The 26525-nt window shown below is 42.4% G+C and overlaps 3 protein-coding genes across 6 annotated transcripts; 1 reads left to right on the top strand and 2 right to left on the bottom strand.

The window, feature by feature from the left end:
* Positions 1 to 126: 126 nt before the first annotated feature.
* LOC130538824 (rab effector MyRIP-like) lies at positions 127 to 12799 on the top strand. Of its 4 annotated transcripts, none has more exons than XM_057056749.1 (17): positions 130 to 585; positions 1607 to 1775; positions 3374 to 3595; positions 3924 to 4060; positions 5432 to 5512; positions 5868 to 5965; positions 6284 to 6364; positions 6530 to 6652; positions 7108 to 7237; positions 7322 to 7806; positions 9231 to 10835; positions 11190 to 11246; positions 11374 to 11550; positions 11632 to 11793; positions 11866 to 11958; positions 12042 to 12102; positions 12226 to 12799. In XM_057056749.1, the coding sequence occupies exons 2-17, from the start codon at positions 1666 to 1668 to the stop codon at positions 12240 to 12242; spliced, it is 3639 nt and encodes a 1212-aa protein (XP_056912729.1). In that variant the 5' UTR covers positions 130 to 585; positions 1607 to 1665; the 3' UTR covers positions 12243 to 12799. The 4 variants fall into 4 exon arrangements, with proteins under 4 accessions (XP_056912731.1, XP_056912729.1, XP_056912728.1 ...); XM_057056748.1 differs by having other exon boundaries at positions 131 to 585; positions 6281 to 6364; XM_057056750.1 differs by lacking the exon at positions 11190 to 11246 and having other exon boundaries at positions 133 to 585; positions 6281 to 6364.
* On the bottom strand, positions 12460 to 19238 carry LOC130538825 (plexin domain-containing protein 2-like). Its single transcript, XM_057056752.1, has 14 exons — positions 18874 to 19238; positions 17798 to 17997; positions 17459 to 17590; positions 17186 to 17255; positions 16928 to 17050; positions 16708 to 16826; positions 16543 to 16642; positions 16346 to 16441; positions 16093 to 16174; positions 15545 to 15605; positions 15244 to 15472; positions 14042 to 14077; positions 13724 to 13878; positions 12460 to 13556 (listed from the first exon to the last, which is right to left on the bottom strand). The coding sequence occupies exons 1-14, from the start codon at positions 18968 to 18970 to the stop codon at positions 13341 to 13343; spliced, it is 1716 nt and encodes a 571-aa protein (XP_056912732.1). The 5' UTR covers positions 18971 to 19238; the 3' UTR covers positions 12460 to 13340.
* An 802-nt stretch (positions 19239 to 20040) lies between these two features.
* atp5l (ATP synthase, H+ transporting, mitochondrial F0 complex, subunit g) lies at positions 20041 to 20888 on the bottom strand. Its single transcript, XM_057057210.1, has 3 exons — positions 20711 to 20888; positions 20293 to 20453; positions 20041 to 20223 (listed from the first exon to the last, which is right to left on the bottom strand). Exons 1-3 carry the CDS (start codon positions 20871 to 20873, stop codon positions 20125 to 20127), a joined length of 423 nt encoding a protein of 140 aa, XP_056913190.1. The 5' UTR covers positions 20874 to 20888; the 3' UTR covers positions 20041 to 20124.
* Between the last annotated feature and the right edge of the window lie 5637 nt (positions 20889 to 26525).

Below are 26525 nucleotides of genomic sequence, written 5' to 3'. Positions count from 1 at the left end.
GAACTTTGGCTGTTATAGTTTTTACTACAAAAGAAATATTTTGGATAGTGTTTTTAATGGGAACCAGTCCTGCTACTGGGAAGAAATTGAACTTTTCACCAGACCCAGCTGAAACTGCAGGAACAGACAGGAGCTCATGCACCCAGAAAGGCTTCCTGCTTTGTGTCACGCCAATTAAATAGGAAATTTCACTGAGTAGTTTATTTAATTTGACAGCTCTCTCTCTCACACACAGCGAGTTTCAGGCTATAATCTTCTATTCCCACACTTCATCACCTCTACCGCTAATCTCTTGTGCGCAGCAGGGAAACAGTGGAAGTTGACCCGGATCAGGATTGATCCCGGTTTAGTCCTGGACGAGGGCTCGCTGCTCGGTCCGAAACTGCAGGGGGGGAAACTTCTCTCCACTCAGAGAAACGCTCGGATATTTTCAGACAGATCTTTTTTTTATTTTTTATTTTAAAGAATCTCGACGACTTTCTGGAACCGAGATTTCGGCGACCTGAACGACGTGTTTTTGGCTCCGTGCCCGTCCAGCTGTGAACGTGGGCAGTTTCCCTTCGCGACACCAACATCCCGAAATCTGTGAGTTTTATTATAAATTTTTCCTATTTATGTGTCGCGCCTGCGCGTCTGGAGAATATTAGTGGAAATAAAAGACGCGCAAACCGTCCGCTGTTGCCCCGTCCTGTCATGAGAGAATCATTAGTGACCTGAGAGAGATTTGGACTTCAGGAATGCTAATGCAGAACAAATAAATCCAGCTCTCCGTTAAGGCCCCTGAATTACTTGTATAAATGGTCTGAGACGTTTGGGGCATGTTTAAGCTTCAGTAAGCGTTAAGACCTACAGGCTGGTCTGGAACAAGTTGTTGCTTTGATTTTACTGCTGTTAGAAACCTGCAAAATATAACTTCAAACTCGCCATCAATATTTATATGTAAGCTGTTGTTCTTTGTAGTTTCATGGCTATGTGTTACTATAATGGCACATGCGTAACTAATGGAAAAAATAAAGAAAAAGAAAAAATTGGGTAGCACCGTTGAGTGCACAAGCCTTACAGATTTCATATAATATAATTATTGATAATACTTTCAAAAGTCCTCAACGTTGGTTTATGTAATATTTGGCGCACAGCCAATGACCTTTGACCTCACATGTTCTTGTGATTTGAAATTCAAAAATTTGAAATCAAATATATTAAACGTCATGAGCAGGTTGAAAGAGAAACTGTGCCAGTGACGTAATAAACAAGTAATAAACAATTATCGGTACTCATGAAGCACACATAAATGTTCTTTTTTTTGAATAAAAAAGCAGGATTCATTTAACATTAATCATTTATGGGGAGACTTTAATTGAAAGTTAACACCATACACACAGATTTGTTAATCAGATTTGGGAGTGTGAGGACATGTTATGGAGACGCTATATACAGAGGTGCTGCTGTAGTGATCCGTTAAATTTTTAAAATCTTTATCATTAAGCCTTGTTAACACCATTCTTAATTTGATTTATTTCTACATGTGCAAGTTTGCAGTTCCAAATAATAAAATAGCATAACCGTTTTAATAATTCTGCTAATGTTTCTTTTTTGTGCTCTTTAGATGGAACGAACGACTGATTGATCCACTGGGGGATTGAGACACAGCCAGCAGCTTCGGGAATGGGCCGTAAATTAGATCTGTCGGGACTGTCCGACAACGAGGCGGAGCATGTGCTGCAGGTGGTACAGAGGGACATGAAGCTCCGCAAGAAAGAGGAGGCGCGTCTCAGGTTAGATCTAATGACATTTGTTAATAATTCCGCAGGGGTTTAGGCCACAGAATGAGTTCCATCGGTGTAAAAGTGATGACAAGCAGGTAGAACTGATCACGGGTGCAGCCATTGTTCCTGCTTTAACACCTAAATGTTCCAGAGAACATCTCATCTCTCATTTTCCAGCTACATGATACTTGTCCACTTGCAGCAGGACATGTGTTCATGTTTCGGTGAGTGTTTAGAGTGCCTGTGCAGACTACTGGAGACAGATCCCATCCTGCCTCTGCAGTGTTAAAAACAAACAGGAAGTAGCCTCCCTTCCCTTTTCTGTTTGAACCAGCTTCCAAAACAGCCCGATCACAGTTTGTTTGAATACAAAGAGAGAACTGATTTTCTTTTCATTTCATGTCATAAACAAGCCCAAATGTTCCTAAATCATACACAGTTAACTCAGCTTTTATTAGCATTTTCCCTTGACATTATCACTTTCATTTACTGTCTCACCCATTAATACTTTTAATACTAATACATCACAGAAGGTTCTCCCTGGGGGCCTGGGGGAGTTTAGATGTTGTCCCCTTATCGTTGTCTGTGTGGGTTCTCTGTGGCTACCTCAGCTCCCTTCCATACTTCAAAGACTTTCATTTAGGAGGTTGGTAAATTGATCTTAGGTACGAATGTCTTTGTATCTCGGCACCTTGCGACGAGCTGGCGACTTCTTCAGGGTCGACCTTTCCTCTCAGCCGAAGGCCGCTGGGATTTTTTTGGATGCTGTATGATGCTACATGTGAAAAATATACTTACATTTCAATCAAGGTATCCACGACAACATGCTTAACAGGGTTACTGTAACCAAAACTTCAACTATTTATTTATTTTTTAAAATTAGAACCATGTCCCTCCTTTGTGCTCCTTCAGCAACTTTAAGATCTAAAATCAACAATACTAGTACGGGATGCGTAATTACATATTTGTGTGGACATTTGAACTGCTTTGTTTTGTCCCAATTAAAAATAAATGAAACCATGAAACAGTAAAATTGTGATTATGTCAATCATGTGGTGCGAGTTACTCAATCACAATTGTAGCCAAAGTTCCTCAATGTGACAAATTTAGGCGATTAAAAATTAAGTAGGCTAAAACTGAAAACCTACGCACATTATGTTGAAACTCTGGAGCAGAAAAGGAAAAAAAAAGTGCTGCTGTTGAAGAAATGCCGGAATGTATTATTCATGACAGCTTCCTCCTTTAACCTTTAGGAGCACAGCAGGAGGGGGCTTTAGATCAATGTTCAAATGCTGTTATCATTTGACATTTAGGAGTGTATCTCTCCTGCCATCATTTACATTATGCCACTGCCACTACTCGCTGTTCTGAAATGACTGACTTTGTTAAACGGCTTTAATTTCTGCTCCATTTTGATGAAAGAGGGTCAGAGGATCAGTGAGACCAGGTGAGCCTTTGTGAGCAGTTTTTGTCCTTGGTAGAATCGTCTTATTTGAATCCCAGGTTTAGTTTGATGCACAGGAGAGAAAGTGTGTTATAATCATACACACACGCGCACACACACAGCAACACACACCCTCTAAACCTCCCTGCCTCCCTCCCCACAGTGAACTGAGGCAGGAGCTGGATGAAGAGGGCAGTCGCTGCCTCCTGCTGTCACGGCAACGCTGCTTCAACCAGCGCTGCTGCATCCGCTGCTGCTCACCCTTCACGTTCCTGCTCAACCCCAAGCGCCAGTGCCACGACTGCCGCTACAACGTCTGCAAGGCCTGCCGCGCCTACAACAAGCAGGAGAGAAGCTGGCTGTGCTCAGCCTGCCAGAAGAGCAGGTAAGGTCTGTGTGAATGTGTGTGTGTGTGTGTGTGTGTGTGTGTACGTGCGTGCGTGCGTGTCTGTGTGGGCAAGTTTAGGACGTCCATCAACAGGTGATGGATTTAGGTATTATTACACCCTCACAAAAAACTTTTGGTTAAACTGATAAGTCTTATTAATGTGATTTAGATTATTTTTTCCTTTTTTTCGGTGACCTTTTGAACGACTGACCTTTTTTTCTGGTTTCTCGTCTGTCTCGTCTGACTATGCAGCGCTTGCATGAATGCTTGAAAGCTGCGAAGTAAAAATGAATAAAGAGCAATAATATATTGGAGCCTCTCTCAGGTTGCTGAAGACACAGACGCTGGAGTGGTTCTACAATAACGTGAGGAAGCGCTTTAAGAGGTTTGGGAGCGCCAAAGTGCTGAAGACCCTCTATCGGAAGCACCTGGTGGAGCACAGCGCGCTTTCAGAGCTAACAGGTAAAGCTTTTAAACGTTTCTTTAGCTGAATCCACCTCATTTGGTGCTCGGTTCTGCTAGAGCCAGCCGTGCTGATGTAATTCGCCTCTTTAAATATCACTTTCCATGCAGCAGCACATGCTCCAGCGTGCTCATCTGCTCTCGGACGGAGAGAGTTTATGTCCATCCAAGAGGTCAGAGTCTCTGATCTGAGCGAACAGACGAGGGATTATGAGTGTTTGTGGTCGGGGAGGTTGCAGGCGGACGACCCCCCCGTGGGAGTTAAGACTCCATCTGACCACCACTCATCATCTCTTTCTGCTTCACAAGCTCTCTTTCCAATTCCTCTCCTATCTCTCTCTCTCTTTCTCACACACGCACACACACACAGGGTGATGCATTTTAATTTGAATATGACAGACCTGCCCTGGATGAACAGCAATGTTTATTCAGCCGACATATCGGATCTGCATCACAGAAAAAACTCTGATAACTCATACCGAAGAGTAATGTCGGCTGGGCCAACAGGATGAACATCGACTGTAAAGGCATCGGCTCCTGACCCCACCCCGTGAATGCATCCTTCCCGATGGGTAACAAGGAACCAAGAAGGTGAAATCAGGAATAAAAAAAAAACAAGAGGAGAAAGAAAGTATTTTTCCAGCTGTACTTTTTTTTGACAGAAACAACATGGCACCACAAAAAAGGGTCGAACTGTTGTGCTCTTTGAACACCTTCTTTGTACACTTTCATCGAGCCTGATTTTTAGTCCCTTTGCAGCTCCTCTATATACCATTTTTAGCACTGCCAGGATTGTAGCATCGTGCTTCGCGTACTCGGGTATATCACTCTGCGATGCCTTCGGGGTTGCTCTGACTTTTAGTCGCTGCATGAGAGGCAGCTGGCCGTGAGTCTCATGTCCATGTGCTGTGGCCAAATGTGTCCTGACACACAGATGTCTTCTCATAGAAACACAGTGGGAACAATAGATTTCTGCTTAATTCACATAATCTCTTACATTAAACTAATGCTTGCCTATAGGATTTTCACTGTCTGACTTAAAAGTAATCCAGTTGATATAACGTGATCCAAGTCCCCGGAGTCTGTTAAAATGATTGCCAGCGGCCCCACGTGCTCTGCTTTGCCTGTGAAGCCAGGGCCTGCCGCGCACAGATCAGGTCGCTCGGTAATGCCAAAGACGTGGCCGCTCTAATGCACTTATGCAACCGTAAATTGCGACATTGTTGCCTAAATTTACAAGATGCGACGAGAGCTCAGGGCGTGGAGCTGGATGGACAAAAAACAACTTATTGAGTGAAATCTGTACTTCCTCTGTCAATCATTCCATTTACAAATATGTGTTGGTGTGTGTGCGTGTGTGTTCATGCACAGAGGGCAGCACCTATGAGGAGAGCGTCTGCAATGAGGGCAGCATCTGTGGGAGTGACTCAGCCTTCTACAGACAAACTGAAGGTTTGAAGATAGTTTTGAGTCCATCGCTGATTCTCATTATGATTTGTTATTGAATTTGCTGGTTATAATTTGAAAGATCAAGTATTTGATCTCCAAAATATTCAGCAACTAGAAGTATTTATTCTATTATTTGTCCTTTTTGCCTTCTAATAAAGTACAGTTTTTTTAGGGCAAGTGACTGAAACACGTGTCCAATAAAAATATTTCAGATTTATTCAATATTTTCTCTCTGCTGAGTTGATGCATTTAAAGTGACCTTGAAGTTGAATGATAAGCAGCAGGTGCTGTTGGCCTACCTGCATTCTCTGTTCAGGATAGCAAAGAGTGTGTTTCTGCTTTGTGTGTGTGTGTCCAGAGCACAGCATGGCAGAGACGCTCTCTGTGGCTTTGCGGGTGGCCGAGGAGGCCATAGACGAGGCCATTTCCAAGGCCGAGGTCGCCGCCAGCAGCCAGGTTATTTATGCTCTTCATGGCTCACAAAGGATACTTTTGTTTATATCTCTAACTCATTTCAAATGGTCCATTTGATTTTTAACATGATTTTTAACATCATTATTTAATAAGTCACATGGCTGAAATAACTAGAAAAAGATGCAAATCAGATGCAGCAATACACAAAACCACAATTAAGGTGCCAGTTGTGGCTGCCATTTAACATCAAAAGCACTTTAGAAAAGCGAGAAATTATGATATCAGCTAAAACAAATCTGTGTTTAGAATGTGTGTAACTTTTGCTGAAAAAGTGTTGTTCGATGTGTGTGTGTTCAGCAGGAGAAGCAGAATGAGGCGCTGTATCTGCGGGAGCACAGAGGAGAGCTTGTGGAGGAACTGGCTAAAACGATTGTGGAAAAGGTCAGAAACGCCTGAATTGCCATCTGACCGAGTGGCAGATGTGCAGAATTAGGTTGATTTTGATGGCACGCCAAAATCCAGCATCTGCTGCCCTAATTGAACCTCCTGTGTGGAGCGCATGGCTGACGCAGCTCTGGGTGTAAACCACAACTCTGTTCCTCTCAGATCATCAACAGGAAGAAAACCTTGGCTGACATGAGGGAGGAATATGACCAGGAACTGTTGAGTGAGCGCAGAACCGACCATCAGCTGGTTTGTGATGAAGCATCTCCAAAACAGAACCTCTGGGTAAAAGACATCGTCTCAGTCCGCTTTACAACACCTGTAATAGCAATAGTAATACTGGAACACCCGCACCTGAGGGTACACTCAAAATGGAAACTTCTCATTTCTAGACAGAAAACAGAGACAGACATATTTAATAGTGCATGTTTTTCCAATTTCTTTTAATTTATCCTTTTATTCTATTTATCTATAGCTCGATTCAGATTGAAGGCTTCAATGTCAAAACTTTTTTTTTCACAAATTAGAAAGATCTCTGATAAGGAAGTGTGAGATTAAAATTAACTTTATTTAACTTCATTTTAATTGAAAGCAGGATTAGGCAGCCACCAATGATAAATGTTGCTAGTCTGGTAGAAGTGTGTTTTTGATTTCTTTGCCCATTCAGAAGATTTTATTGCTATTTGCTGACGTTTGCTGGTTTAAAATGATTAACGCGGGTCATTAATACCTCTGCTCAGAGATCACATTCGGCCTTCTCTCTGTTGGATAATGAGCCTTTGAGTCTGATCGGAGACCAGCCATTCTATAAGGAAGGTGTCGGCTCAGCTCTTTCCACCTGGAAGAGTGTAGACTGGCTGGATGAAACTGGTGAGATCAGCAACACTTCACAATATTTACTGCGCTATCTATGGCTACTTCAGGTTTTACTAGAGTGTGTGTGTGTGTGTGTAGGTGTGTCCTCAGTGCTAAAGAGCTCAGATGGGAACTGGCTTGCCCTCCAGAGTGCCAAGATGTCACATCCCGGCCTGATAAACAGAAGGAAGAGTCTGATCTCCAGCACTTTGGAGAGGGAGCCGGCCGCGCTGTCCACCCAGGAAAGCCAGGGCTCAACCCCCGACACCGAAGCTGAGCCCAACACCTCCTGGACCGACACACTGCAGGAGATCCATCAAGCCATCGCAGACTCTACTGGCTCCGACTGGATGCCGTCCCAGCGAGGCAGCGGAGGCGAGGCGGTCAGAGACTCTGAGGGGAACTGGACCTCCCACGAACCTTTGCTGGCTCTTTTAAAGAAGGTGTCGGCAGAGATCACACAAACGTCACCATCCTGCAGCAACAGCACTGTAGATGTGAACCTAAATGTGGAGGAAGATGAGCGAGAGGTGGCTGCCGAGCAGAAGGAAGAGGAGGAAAAGTCAGCACCTTCTTCTCTGCCAGTAAGAAATATTTATATTCTACAATACTGCAGTAGTCTTTGCTGTAAGGTTGTTTTGGGTGAACTTCACAGCAGATTAGGAAGAAATTGACAACTCATGTAGAGCTGAAAAAAATATAAATCAGTTGTTGCCAAAATGTCTGTGTTGTCATGGTGACCTTGATTTTCAGGGACAAACAGTGTAATTTGTTCAATTTAATTGGGTATTTAAAGCTGCTATAGCAGCATTGATAGATCTCCCCACACCCATCAGTGAGGGTGAGATGTGATCTCTGGATGCCGGACGTTCAAACTCGTGTCGCCATAGTGAGCAAATGGAGAAAGAAAATCAGCTGCAATCAATTTCAAGTGAATCAAGCAACAAATGCTACTCCTGAATCTGTAGGGCATTCTACAGAGCAATTTTATAACAATTGGGTGTCACAGCTGCGGGCAATCATGCCTCGCCCTGCACACCTGTTGTGCATCAGGACTCTAATGAACACTCTTCTTAAACCCCGGAGGCACACCTGCTCCCTGCCAGATCGTTATTCGTTCGCAATGACTTTCCAGTGTATTCCTGTCTGCCTGCCTGCCCGGTTCCGACCTTGCCTGTTCCTGACCATTCTGTTTTGCCTGCTCCCCGGTAAATTCTGTCTGCCTTCTGCCCGATCTCGACCTTGCCTGTCCTCGTCTACTCTATTCTGCTCGCTCCCCGGATAATCCTGTCTGTTGTCTGTTTCTGACAGTAAAGCGGTGTTCAGCCAAACTCTGGTGTCGCATTTGGGTTCTCATCTGGTCCGTGACATTGGGTAGCCCCCTGCAGCTTTTTCGTAGGTCTTTGGATGCTGCGCATGTGTACCAAGTTGTCACATGCATAGGTCAAATGCTTTGTTGAATTTATCTAGGGGGCGCTGTAACATTAAGCAAATATTGAAAATTACCCAGGTTCGGGCCAAACATGGTCAAACTTATGAAGTCTGACAGAGATAGGAAAATATATGCACTTTTTCATTAATGGCGAGCCAATGATATTCTCCACGTCGTCATGGCCACGCCTTCTGATGAAAACTAGCAATTTCTGCAACAGAGCGTCATCAAGGTCCTCACCCAGTTTTGAGCTCAACATCCTTTGAGCAGGCTATCACACTATGGACATGACATCCCCTATCACCAGCAGGTAGTGCTATATCAATAACTGAATATAACTGAATTTGTTTAGGTCCAGACCACAATCACACATGACCTTTGGCCCTGATCAAACAAGACATGTCCCAAGTGATGTCCACTTCCTGTTTTATGGCGAGGCATCAAAATATTAATGCTCGGGCCCTAATTAGTGCAAAATCAAATAAATGATTTGTTGTCAAATCAAATGTTAGAAGGTGGATAATCTATAACATATTCTCCATGATGTATAAAACAATCTGTTCTAATTTGTTACAGGATAACAGAAAAGAAATCGATCAGATCGTATTTGATTCTGATGCCTTGGCCGATGACACTTTGACTGCAGCTGCCAAAAACGCTGATCTTTTGGACTTGGACAGCGATGTAACAGCCAATCGGAGGAATCAGGAACGCACTGTAGCACGGCAACAGCTAGCAGGCCACTACGCTGAGTCTTCAACTGGTGAGGAAGAAGATGAAGACAGAGAAGAAGTAGTGGAAGAAGAAGAAAAAGAAGTAGACAAAGAGGTAGTGAGAGATTGTAGTGATGTGCAGATGAGGAGAGAGAGTCAGGAGAGTGAGGACAGAGGTGAAGAAGATGAGCAGTCTTGGGGGATGGAGCTGGATGAAGGGAGAATGGAAGATGAGGAAGAGGATGAAGATGCAGTGAAAGACAGATTGTGCCGGCTTGTAGCACATGCCAGGTTCACGTACTTCTCGTCAACGGACGACGACCTGGACAAAACTGGACTGAGTGAGGGAGAATGGGAGGAGGGCGAGGATGAAGAGCGGCAGAACAACAAGACAGTGGCCCTCTCTTTAAAAATCTGCCAGCTGGAGAAAGAAGTCAGGGCAAGTCAGTTCTCCTCCACAGAGGACGAGCTGGACAGAGTCGGCGTCCAGGAAGAGGATGATGGCGAGCAGGAGGAGCTGGCTGTGAAAGTCTGCAAATTAGCCCATCAGGCCAACGCCACGCTGTTCTCCTCCACGGAGGAGGAGCTGGACGGAGCGGGTGGAGGTGAGGAGATGGGGGAGGTGGAGGAAGAGTCGCTCTGGACATTTCAAACAGAGAAGGCCGCCCGAGCGGCTCATCTGTCCAGTTTAGTCAGGACCTCTCGCTTTTCGTCCACTGAGGACGAGCAGGACGTTGAGAAGGGCGAAGGGGAAGTGAAGGGCCCGACCGGAACAAACTGGGAGAGGAGAGAATCATTTGGAGATCTGGATGTGAAAATGTTCGATTTAAGGGATGAAATCGAAAACAGTGGTGAAAAAGAAACATGGGACAGCCAAAGAACCGATAAAAAGGAAGAAGAAGAGGAGAAGAGTGGTTACATTGAGCCTGAGGATGAAAACATAGAAACAGAGCCCCTGACAGGAAAGGAGATGGAGGAAAGCCCAGAAACAAGAGGAGGGGGAGAGGAGAGCAATGAGGAGGATGAAGAGTTCGATAGGATGATCAACAGCATGTTAACGATGACTTTGGAAGACATGCAGGGAGGGGAAGTCAACGCAGAAGCTCCGGAAAATGACAAAACAAACCAAGAACTGGATGGAAAGATGAAGGAAGGGAGTGAAAGTACGTCTGAGGGTTTGAGAGCAGAGTCAGCTGTCATGGAAACGGTCACGGAGACCGTTGGAGCAAGTCCTCCATCTGAAAACAAAAATGAGGAAACGGAGTCACAGCGAGGAGAGGTGATGCTTTCAAGACAAGAGGACGCTGCAGTTGTGACCGTCAAAGAAGATCGAGATGGGACAGTGGGAGTGGTCAGAGAGAACGAAAGAACAGATGAAAGCCTTGAGGAAGACAAAGAAGAAAATGCAGCTGTGGTTGAGGACACATCTGTCCCGGAGGGTCCACTCACGCCACAGGAGGTTCAGCTGGTAAGACAATAAATGGGTATGAAAATGCATCGCGGATTCGACCATGATGCCAGGAATCACAGTTGAGGCTATGAGCTACGTTTAGTTCAGTGAGAAGTTTTGGTCTTTTTAAGGTTCTATTAAGATGATTATAGTTGGTTTACCTGTTCACTGATACATGTAAAGAATGAATAATTGTCAACAAACTGAGCTTGGACAGACTTCTCTGTCTCACTGCTTCATTTTTGTTGCTCACACTGTTTTCTCCAGCTCGTGCCACTTCTAACCCAGCTGGCCCGGCGTTCTAACTCACTAACGCTCTCTCTTACATCTGCTCTGTTCTCTTCTGCGCATTATTCTCTCTTTGTGTTGTAGGTTTCTGAAATTGAGCTTTACTCATCTGTACAATTGCTTTCCACTCTTCTAGAGCAGGTAAAACTTGGCTGTTCCTGAACCTGGCTGTTCCTTTCCTGTTCCTGAAGGTCTCATTTTTATGCCTAAATGAAATAATTGAAGATGATATTTATTTATTGGGTCCACCCTATTGTATGTGGTGCAGAGATATTCTGCAGTGTCTCTGCGCAGCATCACCACTGAAGTCCTGAAGGTGCTTAATGCTACTGAAGAGCTGCTGCAGGGAGTGGAGGGGGGAGACCCTAGGCTCTCCAGCATTTCGCTGCCCCCCAACACTGACCCCCAAAAACTGGATCAACAGTTCTCCAGGCTGGAGGAGAACGTAAGATCACCTTTTTTTCCCCTCAATCATGACCATGGAGGTATTTGGCCTCTGATGTTGGCGATGATCTTTATGGTTTAGGTGTACGTGGCAGCCGGCACAGCGTATGGTCTGGAGGCGGAGCTTAGCGACCTGGAAGAATGCGCCAGGGCCATCAGCAGCACTACATCTGACATGGAGCTGTCCTTCCTGGAGGAGCAGGTGGCATCGGCAGCCGCCAAAGTCCATCAGTCCGATCTACAGGTGAGTTCTGATCTTTAAGCTCATTTAAACATGAGTGTGCAGCATCAGTCCAGTGTGTTTTTTGCGCTGTAGGTTTCCAACATCTCTGCCAGGATTGCTGCTCTGAAGAACGCGGGCCTGAATGTGGACACACATGTCACTAAGACGAGGACAAGTCCGGTTATGGTGCTCTACCCTCTAACATATAAGTATCCAAGTATCATGTATCTTGCGCAGTAAAAAGTGAATTGAAAAACCTTTTTTTGCAGCCTGTCACCCTGAACTCTTCTAGGCAGCAGAGGAGGCGATTACCTGCACCGCCCGCAAGAGGTCAGAAACATATTCATACAGTATAACTGCATTCAACCCAATAAAGAATCCTTTTTTTAAAAGCTTTAATTTACTCTCGCCTCTAAATTGATCTTTTTTCTGTCACATTTGATTATTTTACAGAGTCAAAGAAGACCTGAACCATTATATGCCCAGAATGTCCGTCCTTGTTCCAACACATAAGTGCCTTGACCCCCCACCTCCGTCTGGTCTTCATTCAAAAACTGTTTGCCTTCAGTTCATTTTAAAGCTCAATATGCCTGAAATACTTTGGTAAAGCACCATGTGTTGTCCTGACTTTGTGGAACAGCTTAAACACTTTTAAAAATCTTTTATATGTAAGAAAGAGAGGACACATTTTAATTTCCGAATCCTTTTTTTGTTAAAATGATCATCACACAGCTCAAATTTCTTTCAAATTTCTTTCTCTTCATATTTACAGATATTTTGATCAGGACTGCCCAAATTTAGCAGGCCACTGTACATTAAGTGACTGTTCAGCGGCTGAGGACACTATGCAGTATTTAACATGAGACTGTATGCACTCAGCAAGGAGCTCACAGTGGCCTTTAGTCATTTGATTTAACATTAACATTAAGGTGTAACCAGAATTAATGGAAATTAGTTTCCCTTAGTTAGATTACACAGTTGTAGCAATTGTATTATAAAATAAATAAAAATCTGTATTTTTCTGACACGGGATGTGCATATATCTGTTATGTTGTAGCGTAATATATTTATTCATATCTTTATTCATTAGCATATTATCTTTATTCATTAGCTTAAGAAAGTATGCTATTAAAGTGAAGTGTATAAATTGTGCTCCACTTTGTTCTAAACCCCAGCAGCCTTTCACAAAACAGCTGGTGCAATGTGAAGAATTTAGTTGGTGTGCTGGAAATGAGGAAACGACACTCCAATATGACATTCCTCCTCATGAAGGTGTAAAAACAACAAGTACCAGCAGGGCAGAAAAAAACAACAGTTTGAGAGAAATGTTCAACAAACAGGGTCTCCTGTGAGACACCGCAGGTGTCGTAAACCTGTGACTTTAGCAAAAAAAGAAGGACAAAACCATAATATCAGTTCATCCAGTTAAGATCAAAATATTGCAGAAATATTCTGTAGTTCCCTTGAGAATGTCTGAGGTTTTCCTCACAAAGAATTGAACAAGTTTGTGTGTTCGGAGAACTCCTTGCAACTCTGCCCCAAAGCCTTGTGGGATATGTAGTTTTTGATCAGGTGGCATCTGCAACCAGGAAGCGCTCCCTCTGATCAGGAACGATGAATCCTTCTTTCTGTTCGCTCTCTCTGCGGTCTGACATCACAAAGGACTGTTTGGGGTCTATGATCACCATCGTGTCTCTGTCCTGACTGAGAGACTCCACGTCAGTATAAGTTGAACAGTCCCCGCGGCGCCTGAACTTCAGCACTGGCCAGCGGTTCGGCCTCCGCTGAGTGGGGAGAATGACAAATGCAGTGTAACATCCCAGAATTCTCTCTCGTGTGTTTGGGAGTGTTATGCTAAACGTGTTTGTTAAATTGCACAGTGGAGATAAATAAATGTTACTTTATAAACATCTTTGACAAAAGAGGATGAAGGTGGGCTCGAATGACTGACCTCTATAAAGAAGAGGCTGATACTGGAGGTGGGATGGTTGTATATGTAGACCGACGTGAAGAACGCCACCATCACGATCACCGTCACCATGACAATGCCTGCCAGTAAACCGAAAGGATGCCGCTTGTTTCTCTGTCCTGCCGCCTGTTCTTCTGCTATAGAAGACATTTGAAAAGACTCCGATCAGCCACAATTTTTCCAACATTAAATGAGATGACAAAATCAAAAGTGAGGGATGCATTTAGGCCGGATCTGTTCCAATAGTTGATTCAACTTCAAATTCAAAGGGAAGTTTGGCCAAAGGGAAGGGCGACTTACATGTTTCATTGGAGTGCAAGGACATTTTTGTGCCATCTGCAAAAGAAAAGAGATAAGTCACTGAAATGACAAAACACAGATGTGGTTTACTCTCAAATACTGTCAATAAACAATTAGACACTCATATCAACAACATGTCATAAAATTCTTCAAACTTACCAGGAAATATATAATTTTACCTTCACTTCTCATTAAACTATTACAGGTGTGTTAAACAGCAACACAGAATAAACAGTTACAGCACACTGGTGTGGATCAGAATTGAAATTGTAGAGTTCATAATTGCCTGTTTCTGTCCACATTAGACTGTAAAGTAAAGTGATTCAGAACCTCTGTTGACTACAACACCTGCGCATGGAAGAGTCATCAGAGTTGAGATTAAAACAGGACTCTTTGTCCCAAAGAGCAAAGGACACAGGAAAAAAAGCACCCGTCCAAGCAGCGTGGGTTAGACCCATGATGCTTTGGGGGTTATGTTGCAGAAAATGGCATCAAAAAAGCTGAAGTTGAAAATGAAATGGTTTCAACACGATGGGCGACCTCGAGAGCAAATGCTGAAGGTTTTTCCGTGGCCCCTCACAGCCTCCTGACCTGACCATCATTCAAAATCTGTGGATCCGCCTCAAACAGCAGTGCGAGGTGGCCCAGGAATCCCAAAGATCAGAAAGACTATTATGAAGAATAATGAGGGCATAATGCCTCAAAGAAGAAGTCAAAGACTCCTGACTGGCTACAAAAAGGTGTTAACGAGCTTCGATACTGACCACAGGGGGCACTACTGAGTACCAACTTTGCAGGAAGGACAACCTTTTATTGTGGGTCCTTTTCTATTGTTTTAAAAATGCAAAAAAAGGAAAAATAAGGCTTCCTCTACTTGCTAAACTCTTCATATTTACAGATATTTTGATCAGGACTGCCCAAATTTAGCAGGCCACTGTACATTGAGTGACTGTTCAGCGGCTGAGGACACTATGCAGTATTTAACATGAGACTGTATGCACTCAGCAAGGAGCTCACAGTGGCCTGGGAAATAGCTGACCAGTTGACCCCCTCACTGTCAGTCTTTACACAACTCACTGCGTGCGCACCTTAGTCAGCTACAGCTCTTAATTCCGCATGGTGGTAGCCATACACATGCTGCTGCTGATCAGCAATCTGTCGCCTTCCCCCTACAGCTGCTTCTGGAGCATTCCTGATCATACCATCTGCTGTTCTTCCAGCAGGAGGCCTCAGGGTGGCTATGACTCTTCCCTCAGTGCTGTTGTGTGTCCAGAGTCTGGTGTGAGCGGATGCTTTGCTGAAGGGGGTGGAGGCCAAACTGGAGGTCCTCTGCTGGGTTGCGGTCGGAGTAACCGAAGGGGTGGTGAGCCCGAGGTGGCGTGACGCGGCATTTGTGACGTCAGCTGTGCGGAGACACAGGGGATCCCTTTTCTGGGGAAACAAACACCGGTAAGCTCTTCTTTGCAGGCGGATGCGTTAGGAGTGAATCACGGCGATGTGAACCTCCTCCAGGCAGCCGAGGTCGACCCAATCCTGACGGTTACGATCGATCCCGCTGGAGCATCTGTGGGAACAGAGAGGGAAGAGTGGAGCCATAAAAGTCTAGTTTCACCAACTCTTTTTATTTGTTGTTGCCTATCATGGACTGAAATAAGGATCTGCCATTGTATCTGCGAAACACTCGTGTTATCAGGCCAAAGGGAGTTGATGACTGTGGAAAACACAGAACTGTAATGCTTTATTTTCTTTTTAGCAAACATGGGAATAATTTATTTTAAAAGGTTTTAAATGCATAATTTAACTGCAAAATGGAGTAAATGTTAGTGTGGTGATGACAAAATCATGTGCTCTAAAATCCTCTCATATTGCTACACACACACCAAAAATGGAAATAATGCTGTGAATGCAGCATGTTGATGGGAGAAGTCCCCAACAGTAAGTAGATCTTGTCACAGGTTCTAGTAAATTAAAGTAAACCTCATTCTACGTTCTTGGGCCAGACATATTCTCTCTTTAGAGTGTTTGTGCATGCGGTTATTGTTCCTCGTTACCTCTGAAGACGACTACACCAGCTGCAGTTAAAGCCGATCTGAGCGGTGACACATGGACCACAGCTGGTAAACTGGAGACATGCTGAGAGGAAGGAAAAAGGTAAAGGCTGAGGAGGAGGAGGAGAAGGATTAGCTAAATTAACTTTAATGCATTACACAGGCCATCTGCTGCCCCTTTGTTTTGAACGCAAGCTCATTTTCTGCAGAGCTCCAACCAAGATAATAAAGGAAGAGTGTGTGTCGGGTCACTCACTTGGGAGAGGAACCATCTCCACCACTGTGTAATTGCAGATTCTTGACTTAATGATGTCGACTTTGTGATATTCAAAAATGGTTCTCCGCCGAACATCTGGGGCACGCGAGAAAAGACGCAGGGGGAGTGGGGGGGAAGATCCTAGATCAGTGATTTAACAATAACTATACAATAACACCAGAGTCACAGTCACTGACCGGGGATCTGCTCAAGCTCATGAAGCACCACAAAAGCGTCCGCTAGGCCCACTTTGACTGGATGCATCTCTGTGTTGATGACAGCGATGTCCACGGGGATCTAAACCAACCAACTGCAATCAACACCGTTCACAAGAAAATGATGAAGAGGAAAAGAGGAGTCACCTGTTTGTATGCGAATACAATGCGCCCGTCGCTGTGCAGAACGGCCTGAAAGGTGAAAGTACCCACGCGGATGTTGTCACGTAAGACAACCCTGTTCCACTGAACCACCAGTGCAGTGCCTGGACAGTATAAACACATAAACACAGACATGCACACATATACGTTTGTACTTTTTAAATGACAATAGGACACAGAGGGCAGATTTGTTTGTCTCTCTCACCATTATCAGAGTAAAGCACATTAGAGTTTTCAGACAGATGCAGATCGAAGTTTGCCATTAAAGGTGCGATGTACTGGGTGGCTGTTAGCATCTGGTGGATCACATCTCCGGTGTAAATGAAGCCTGTCAGACAAAACGTGCCACGAGTCACAATGTTCATGTCGCCGTGCAACGGGTCCAACAAAATGTCAGTGTTTTAAATAGCCAGAAACTGTTCACAAGCAAATCTGCAGCTCGTATTTTTACATTAGGACCAACCTCCTGCTGCCACTGTGACTTCTTTCAGTATGTGACCATAGAAGGGGAATTCAAAGGAAAGAGTCACTCTCTGCAAATAAGAAGCAAAAAGGGAAAAGAGGACAGGTCACATTCATACACAGGGGAAAAAAAGCACAAATTTCACAGTTGTTACTGCTTTGTCTGCTGAAATGCTTTCCAGTGATCATCCCTTTAATATAACATCTTTGTCACGTGGACTCAAAGTTAATGTAAATCTTTATTTACTAGTGTGAGTGGTTGGCAGATTCCTACCTCGGTTTGTCTGTAGCTGCTGGACAGAAAAGAACACACCTTCCACATATCGTCCCTCTTCACCCACAGCTCCTTACTGGCAGCATCTCCAGGACCGTAGATCTTAGATGTGTAGTAGGTGTGATCAATATCCTGTGCAAGAATAAGAAAGCAAGGTGGAGAAAATAAGAAGCAACACACCGAGGAGCTGATTATCTGGTTCACGCAACAAAAACCCTGCTTTATAAAACTCACATTGCTAAACATAATAATTAAAAAACAATTATAATTCTAATATTTTTATTACCTTAAGAAAATCCTGAAATATCATGAATGAGAACTATGCATTTTAAGTATTACCACAGTCTGTGTAGGTATGTGGTTTGTTTTCTGCTCCTCTGGATGATGCTGCTCTTTGTCGGGGCCCCTCTTATGTGCAGGTCCCCTGGGAGCCTCAGACCCGTTCCTCAATGGCCACCGGGCCTTTTCTATGGGTTTGTGACCCACATTTGATGGCCCCTCTGGAGAAGACAGCTCCTGTGAGTCAGTGAGGTACACACCTGAAAAACCAAGCAGAAGTATATTTTCCATTCAGTCATACATCAATGAGTATATTCAAAAACCTAAAAATTAATACATCTGTACACAACACAAGACGATGACGTCTTAAATATTAACAACTAAACTCGTGCATATTTTCCTTGCAGGACACAAACAAACTGGGGATTGTGTGACCATATAGCAAACATATGATGTCATTCCATCCTCCCAATGACAACAGAGGATCCTAACTTTACTCTTCACAGCAGAGGGCGAAAGAATATTTCACATTCCTCACACCAGCAGCTCCAGGAGACATGTGAGAAGGGGCAGCGGTGGGTGTTGTGTCTGTAAATCTGTCACATGTTGGTCCTGTGGCTGCAGGATCCACCTGTGTGTAGGTGTGATGTGGGAAGTGGGCGGGTTTCGTGTGTGGTGCAGAAGTCGGGAGGACGGAGCTGGAAGAACATTTATATCGACACTGGAAAAGTGTGACTTTGTGAGATCTTTGTCCAAAACAATCTGAAAAACAAACCAGCTTCCTCAAGCAGATTTTGTCAAATTGTTTTAATCTCTAACGGTTAAAATATAAAACTCCCCCTAGTGGCTGGAAGAAGAAACGAAAATAATATCATTTAATTTTGCACACAAATCTAAAGCATAAAACTAAAAATGTTCGTAGAAAATACAAGCAGTGATTTAGAAACTATAAACGCATAATGCTAATGTGAGCGAATGGATGAATGACCACAAAAAACAGTTTGTAAAACACAATAACGTGATAATAGCAAAATAATCAATATTTTTTAAATTTCAAACCTGAATTTCACTGCATTTTTCTTCCCTAATAGTTGGTTATTTACGATCATCTTGCTTAAGCACTATTTATGACTTACCGTAAGCAGACTTTAGCTTCATACAATTTAGATGAAACTGGAAAAGAAGGGCCAAGCCCGTGAATATATTTACAGTCTTTTTCAGTGTCACAACCATCCTTCCTCTCGTTTAGTTCGTTGTGCATCTTCGGTACGAAGGAACAAGAGTTAATTAGCGCAAAATAGTTCTGCGCAATCTTAATGTTACAGCTGGTCCAACATCAAAAAATGGAAGGAAGGAAAACTGAAGTCTTTAAATGAACCATTTATGCAGATTAAATTAAGACTTCTTGCACTGTTGGTCCTGATGTGAAACTTTCCATAGACCGTCCATGTGTCCATGTGTCCGCTCTGTCTGGATGTTACGGGCTGTCTCCGCTGCTGCCTTCAAGTGCTGCCGGAATTAGTCAAACTGTACACAAACCACGAAAGGAGGGAATATATGGTGTTGGAGTAGATAAATAATATGGATGCATGGGGTGTACTAATGGCAAATATATGTTATTCCAAAAAAGAATTTCTCTGATATGATGCTATAGCGTAGAAAATAGTTTTTAAATGTTTACCGTATTAGACCTGTTTAGCTCGTTTGTTTATTGCCACTAGATGGCGACATTGACCGTAAATTTGAGAAAAGCAGGACGAGACAACACTTGGGGGTTGAAGTTCAGGACTATTCTGGAGATTTTAAAAAAAGAGAAAACAATCAGAAATAAAAAGCCTTAAGCTCTCTTTAAATAGCTTGGAAAGACCATTATTATCAATATACAGTAGATTCAATCATGTTGGCCTGTAATAATGACTATAGTCACTTTTAACTTCATGTTAAACGTCTTTAACATGAGGGTTAAAGGTATAGCTTCTTTTGCTGCTCACTAGAACCCTGACTTAAGTTAAAACCAGAAGATTGCAATATGCACCCTGCAGGACTCCAACAGCAGTTTTGTTGGTCAGACTATGACTCTGATGCAGCCTAATATTTGAGCAAACTACTACTTATTCAGTCCATAATGGAAAAGGAACCAGGACTTGCGACACAAAAATTCACCAGATATCTGGAAAATGCTGTTTTTACAACATTTACAAAACTCTCTTTCACTTTTTACAAGCCATCCATTAATGGTTTCACCTGTTAATGTTTTGTAAGAATTAATGAGGGTAGATCAACATTTGTGACAAAGACACGCATTCAACAGAGATATTTTTATTTGTCTGCAACTGGCGTCTGAAAATATGACAATCACAAGGGCAAATTAAGAAAGAAACCAGCATTTAGACGTCATATCCAATAATGCCGCCTTTGCCGATGCACTCTCCGATGTAGAACCACATGAGCACCTCGGTGGTTACAAGTCCATTCCTCAAGGCATCCTAAAGAAAAGGAAATGGGTCATGCGGTTCAGAACAAATAACATTTTTAGTAATATAAACGCATCTCACCTTGACTGTGGTTTGTCCCAGGCGCCCAGCTTGGTAGCTCTTGACAAGACCAGATGCGGCCTCGATGGCCTTGGAAATCTCAGATGGGGACGGTGGGACGAGCTCGACCCGAGCATAGTGCCAGAAGGTTGCTAGTCTGGGTTTGGAGTATGTGACAGCGCCTGCAAACAATTGAGATAGCTCTTAGAAACAAAAACGTTCGAACTTGAAATATTATCTTAATAAAGTTTTGAAATACTAAAAATCTTTTAAGTGAATCACTTGGTGCTATAACGCGTATAAGAACACCTGGGTGTCAAGGGTCAAGTTATTCAGATGCTAATAAGCTAAAATGACCAAACCGGCGCTAAATTATTGCATTGTTTATTCCAGAGCTAAAACTACGACTAAAACCGATGAGGAAGGTAAATTGACGTACTTCCAATCAATGCTGGTACTTTAGAAACAAGTTTCTGGACTGCCTGAGCCATGTTGACAGTCAACCAGGACACCGGAAGTGGACGAAGCGTGTGTCCTTCTTCTTGTTTTTCCGCTTTAATGCCGGGCACCCAAGCGGTGTATTCAAGGTGCAGTACCGCCATCTACTGGGCTGGAGCGGAGCTTACAGTCGGAATCATACCACAGTACTCTACAAAAAAAGATCATGGAAAAGAATGGAAATCCCAAACTGTACTGTTCTCAGACAATGCAATTAAAACCGAGTGGATATAATATTTTTTTAATTTAACATTTTCCTTCCCAATTCCCTTATTTCACTTAGCTAGGAAAGAGTAGAGCAGGTCGTCTTACATTGCCAACATAAAAAAAAAATGCAGATAGTGATTACAGAGACATATTGGATGCTTGTAATGATAAATGTTGTCATGTTCAAGTTTTTGGGTCTGTATTAAATTTTGTAATGCAAAATCTGTGCATATGATGATTTGTATTCGACTCACCTCCGTCCACTGTAAAGCCATGGAAATTGCAATAATTTAACACATCAAATGGTCAATAAACAAAGGAGTAAACAGCCAAGCAGGTGTTATAGATAATAATCACATCTAATAAACACATCTCTTAACCGCTTTCCTATTGATCCAAACAAAGCTTTTGAGGTTATTGCTTTCTCCCTGTAAAAGTTGGGACAAGTGCTCGAAATGTAGGATGGTCTTCTGTAGAATGATCTTGAAGGTTTAAATTTCCCCCTTTAGAGCAGACACAGAAGATGTGTTGTTGATGCTGATCCATGAACAACACATCCATTCACAAACCTGATCACTGGCACAAAGATATTTGTGATTGCAGCTCTGCTTACTCCCCCATCCCAGCCATCCTAAACATCTGATCACATTCAATATTTTTATTTCTTCATATCCTCTCTTTATCCTTTTATTATGTTCTCCCCAAGTAAGTTATAAGTTCCACCACACACCCAGAAATTTTGACTTGACCCTGCTCAGTTGTCCTCAAATCTTGAATATTAGCATACTTTTTCCCGCTCAAAAACTCTGGTTTACTTTTGTATACAGAGAACACAACCCCCCCCAATGGTCAAGGATTCTCAACCACCTTGACACCTTCTTGTAGTTTTGTTTTTTACAATGTGCATGATGTTCCTCATAGGGAGGGTACACGTATGGGTGAAGGCAAGGTACATGCCTGGATGAGTTGTTCTGCTTTCAACACAATAGATGATTCTTTCTGTAATCATTCTCTCCATTGTATTTTCTGCTTTAAAGTCAAAACTACTCTAGTGGATTTGATGCTTCCTTCCCTGGTTTATAATAACAATTAACAGTGCCTCTTTCCATTCAGCCCACTTCCCATTATTTATTATGTAAACCTAATAGTTCTTCTGATGCTCTGTAGTGCTTGAGCATAAGAAATCCTATCCCAGTTACATTTATCTCTCCACCAATTGACCTGCTTTTCGCTTCACTTTCCCTTACTTTTAGAACTTGATTGATTAGCAGCGTCCAGTATTGACTTAACTTCAACGTTTCATCTATTACTTCTAAATTTTTATTTAATGCCTATTATTAGTATTAGGCAGCTCCAGCTTCCTGCAAGGATTGTAAGAGTTAGGAATTAAAAGTGTCCCCTCGCTGTCACGGCATTGACATTCTTGTTCACTTTCTGTGCTCTCCTCTCTATCTTGATCTCTATTAGCTTGAGGGCTTAGCTTCAATTTTTTTTTATCAGCTTCAGTTTTTTTAACCTAACATTTGCAGTTGCAGTAAAGCATCAGAGAAGAGCTCCTCTTTGATGCAGATGCTCAGTTTTCTCTCCGCTGATTGAGGTCTTGTCAAAGGAAGCAGGGTGAGCTGGACGAAGATGGTCTGAGGTTGGACAGACCTTCTTACCAACAGCTTAGAGAAGCCTCAGTATGTCAGTATTTCCTCTGGTAGGTCTGACTAACAGAGTGACTCTGAACCTCCGACCCGTTGGATGGAGAGCTGGATATTTACTCCTGGGACTCTGGAAACTCGGGAGCTAAAACGTGACACACTTTTGCTGAGGGTCCAACTATTTGACAGTTGTAACAGCTTATTGGTACAAAGATAATTGTACTTAGGAGAAATTCAGCTTCAACATTCTTTCCTCACTCTGTGCTGGATCGACTGCAGCCTTCTTGCATCTTTAACAACTTTAACTTTAGCGTCTTAACCATCCAGCATAGTGTTTGAGCTGCTTCTCCTTCCAAATCTCTGTCCAATGGTCAAAACATGTTTCCAGTTCATGCTCTTAACAATAAAATAGGCTCTTTCCCCCCCCCCAAACTAAGAGTGCTGAAAAATTTAGTACAATGGTTTTTATAAATAGACAAGATCCATATGATATGAGATGATAAAACTGCAATCCCAGTTACATTACTGGTAAAACAAAGTTCTCTTGTTACTCCCCCAAAGACCAAGGTTTGGTTCTATTTTTTATCACTAGTATTAAGTGTGTTCATATTTTGTTTACATGTACCAACCAAGTCCATAATAGTTCAGTAAATTATGCAGTCTTTGACGTTGGTGTTGTGAGATGAAGGTTCTTTTTATACCTGGAGGTCAGAACAGAAAACACCTTTGCAGTATTGGAATAATGAGACCACAGGAGAGAAGGCAGAAACAGCTTCTGCATGGGTTTCCCATCAAATTAAACAAACTATGTAATACTACATTTGGAAAATGTGAACGTGTCATATGTCATATGTTTAATTTAGAGCAAAGGTACAATTGTGACACCGACTACTTTATATACAGTATGGATTAAATACAAATGCATCCCTCATATGATTTAAATTGACTGATTCTACAGCTGCTCAACTTCAGCTATTAAGACTACTAGAGAATAATAATGAAATTATAATAAAAAGAAAAAGAAAACATTGATAAACCTCCTAACAGAAAAAAAAGTAAAGGAAGTAAAGAAGTAAGGAAGAATAAAGGAAGTGACAGCAAATATACGACATCTACCATCAACTACAAATTAATAATAATTATAACTTGATTTATGTTGCAACCTTCAGCAAAGCGGATTTGGTTCTGTGGCTGCTGAAAACCAGAGGAAAATAAACCCAATAATGACTTTGGCTTTGAATACTCCAGTATTCAGCTTGAAAAATGATAATATGTGAATGACATAAGATGCCTAAGGGCCTCATAGAATGACAGGGGTAAACTGGACTGTTTAATCTGTTGCACTTTACTATCATCCCATTCTTGAAATGGTGAGAAGCTTCGTTTAATCAGGCTGATGCCCCTGGATGAATGATGTATGAAACACAGGGCTAAATCACTAAAATGATTAACACTGTCATTTAGAGCCTGGAGGAAGCCTTTACTGAGCGGAGCAAAGGCTTTTGTGGATTTGGAAGCAAAATATCAGACATGACAATTCTATTATCACAGACAATTTTATCTTTTAACACAGTGGTTGTTTGTATGATGGATGAAACAAATAAAGAAGAGGACAGAAGCAAATATGCTATAGTGACTGGATTTGTTTATTTTTTAATATTATATTTTATATATTTTAATATTTTGTATTTATGTAAAAAAAGATAGACACAAAAATTCAGCATCAAAAGCTTTCAAAGAAATTCAGATTTACTTACATATAGCGCACTCTCTCTCTTAATCCTGTCATCCACTTTGCTTCTTTTGGTTCCCTCAGCTGAGCATCACCAGCATTGGTGGCAGCCGGACAGATGATTCCTTTCCTGGCAGGTAAATATGTTGAGAAAAACCTGTTCTCGCTTGCTGGTAAGTAATTTTCTGTTGTGTGGAGGCAGGAGCAGTTGAAGGCATGAACCCTGCAACACAAACTCCTCCACTCAACAATGATTCTTTCTACTTAGAATTCAACAATACCGTCTATGTTTGCTTCAAGCAGCTGTTTCTGGTAGATGGCTCATCTAGCACCTGTCTAGGCCTCCGCCATCTCTATGGAGGAAAACTTCAAAAACAGAATTGTGCAGTCATGCCGGCCTCAAGGTCTATTCACTCAAAGCTACCAACACACTTGTGATGCCTCGAAATGCATTTCAGTCTTCAGAAGCATGTTTCCCAGCCAGTGGCTGAACCTCATCCTTCCCCGGACCCTCATTCACAAGTAGCTGTTTCCTAGTTGAGCTGCCATCTGTGCAGGCTGATATGTTTCTGACTTCGTTGATGGTTGCCGTCTGTCATTTTGGATCAAATCATCATCTCTCCTTTCTGTTGCACGGAGGAAGCGATGAGGTCCTGACCCACAACGGTTGCAGTCACCATTACCAGCCCTGTCCATGAGCTCTAATTCTATGACAGCACAAACAGTACAAAATCAAATCAAATCATGAATAAAAATAAAAGTCTATGTATCTTTGAAAAACTAAGAAATAATCGGGAACATACACTGTGAAGGTGTTCAATGTGAAGAGGATGGAGGGCGTCTGGCTAAATGATGGATGACTCCTGGATGACAGAAGGGTAAAATGCTGCCCACTGAGGAACAATGTCGCTCTCCTGTGAAGACCCAAAACATGGTTTGGGTTTTCTTCATCAGTATTTACAGACTTCTTTTGTCATGTGATGAATGTCGCTTTCTTTGTTGAAAAGAGCCGCCTGGCTGAAAGCGTTTTATATGTTCCCACTGAGATCACATTTGGTTTTAGATCATTTTGCTAAGTCTAATCATTTGTGCTTATTTGTGTTTGCTTGAATTTCTTCCATGGAAATATGAGGAGAAAAAGCTGGTTCTGCGCCAATCATTCCAGCTGCTCAGTGGTTGCTGAAGACAAACATGTTTGAATTCCTGAGTCTAAAATTACCAGAATCTTGTATATTGTATATTGCGTTGTGGCTAATATACACTAGTAACTGAGTATCACATTAGCTCTCTTCAATTGAATGGGAATAAAAATGTGCACATTCTTTAAACAAAACCACTGTGATGACGATGTGATCATCTGTTGATGTGGCTCTTTCAGAGTTGTGTGAGCACACAAATAATTGTGCTCCTGCTAGAATGGTTCTATACTTGTTTAATACCTCAGGAGAACAGATTTACGCAACTGCTTTTGCAAAACACACCAAAAAAATTTCAGAGCAAGCAGCAAAAATTGCAACGATGGCGGAGACTTGGGATTTTGAGGTTTATATCAACACGACTGAAATCTCTTCCAATGAATCACTGAGTTCATGAACAAACTGTGGATGGGGCCGTTGAAGCAAAGGAACATGTGCAGTTGCATACTATGGCCACTAGACTGCGCTGTCATTGCTGAATCGTTTATTTAATCACGTCTTTGGATTTATAACAAGACCGAGGGGGGACAGAAAACACATTCCATTTTTAAAATGTATTCTCTTTGTTTGTTTATTCATTTCCACATTAAAAAAAAAATCATAACCGATTTTTCAATGAGACTCGGGTCATGAATTTGCTTTGTGTCTTCGGAGTTTGCTGCTGGTGACGCCCGGGTAGCTCCATCTCTCCTCCTTATCTGGTCTTTATAGCTGTAAAATCTCAGTCAGATATGCAAATGGAGTCTTCCCTGATGCACTTGAGCAGGCTGAAACCTCTGAATACAAAGCAAACACCCACTCCAAAGCATCTGTTTTGTTTAATCCTTATATAGTTTGTTTAACAGCTCAAATGATTCTTATGGAAGAGTCATAAGAAGAACAGCTAAGAAAGATACCACCAACAACATTGTAAAAACAATAAAAACTTGGCAAATATTGCACATAGATGATTAAAAAGTAATATAACTCTGCATG

Source organism: Takifugu flavidus, chromosome 15, assembly GCF_003711565.1.
Source record: "Takifugu flavidus isolate HTHZ2018 chromosome 15, ASM371156v2, whole genome shotgun sequence".
In the NCBI taxonomy this organism is placed as follows: Eukaryota; Metazoa; Chordata; class Actinopteri; order Tetraodontiformes; family Tetraodontidae; genus Takifugu; species Takifugu flavidus.
This window is presented reverse-complemented; position numbering and strand designations above follow the sequence as displayed.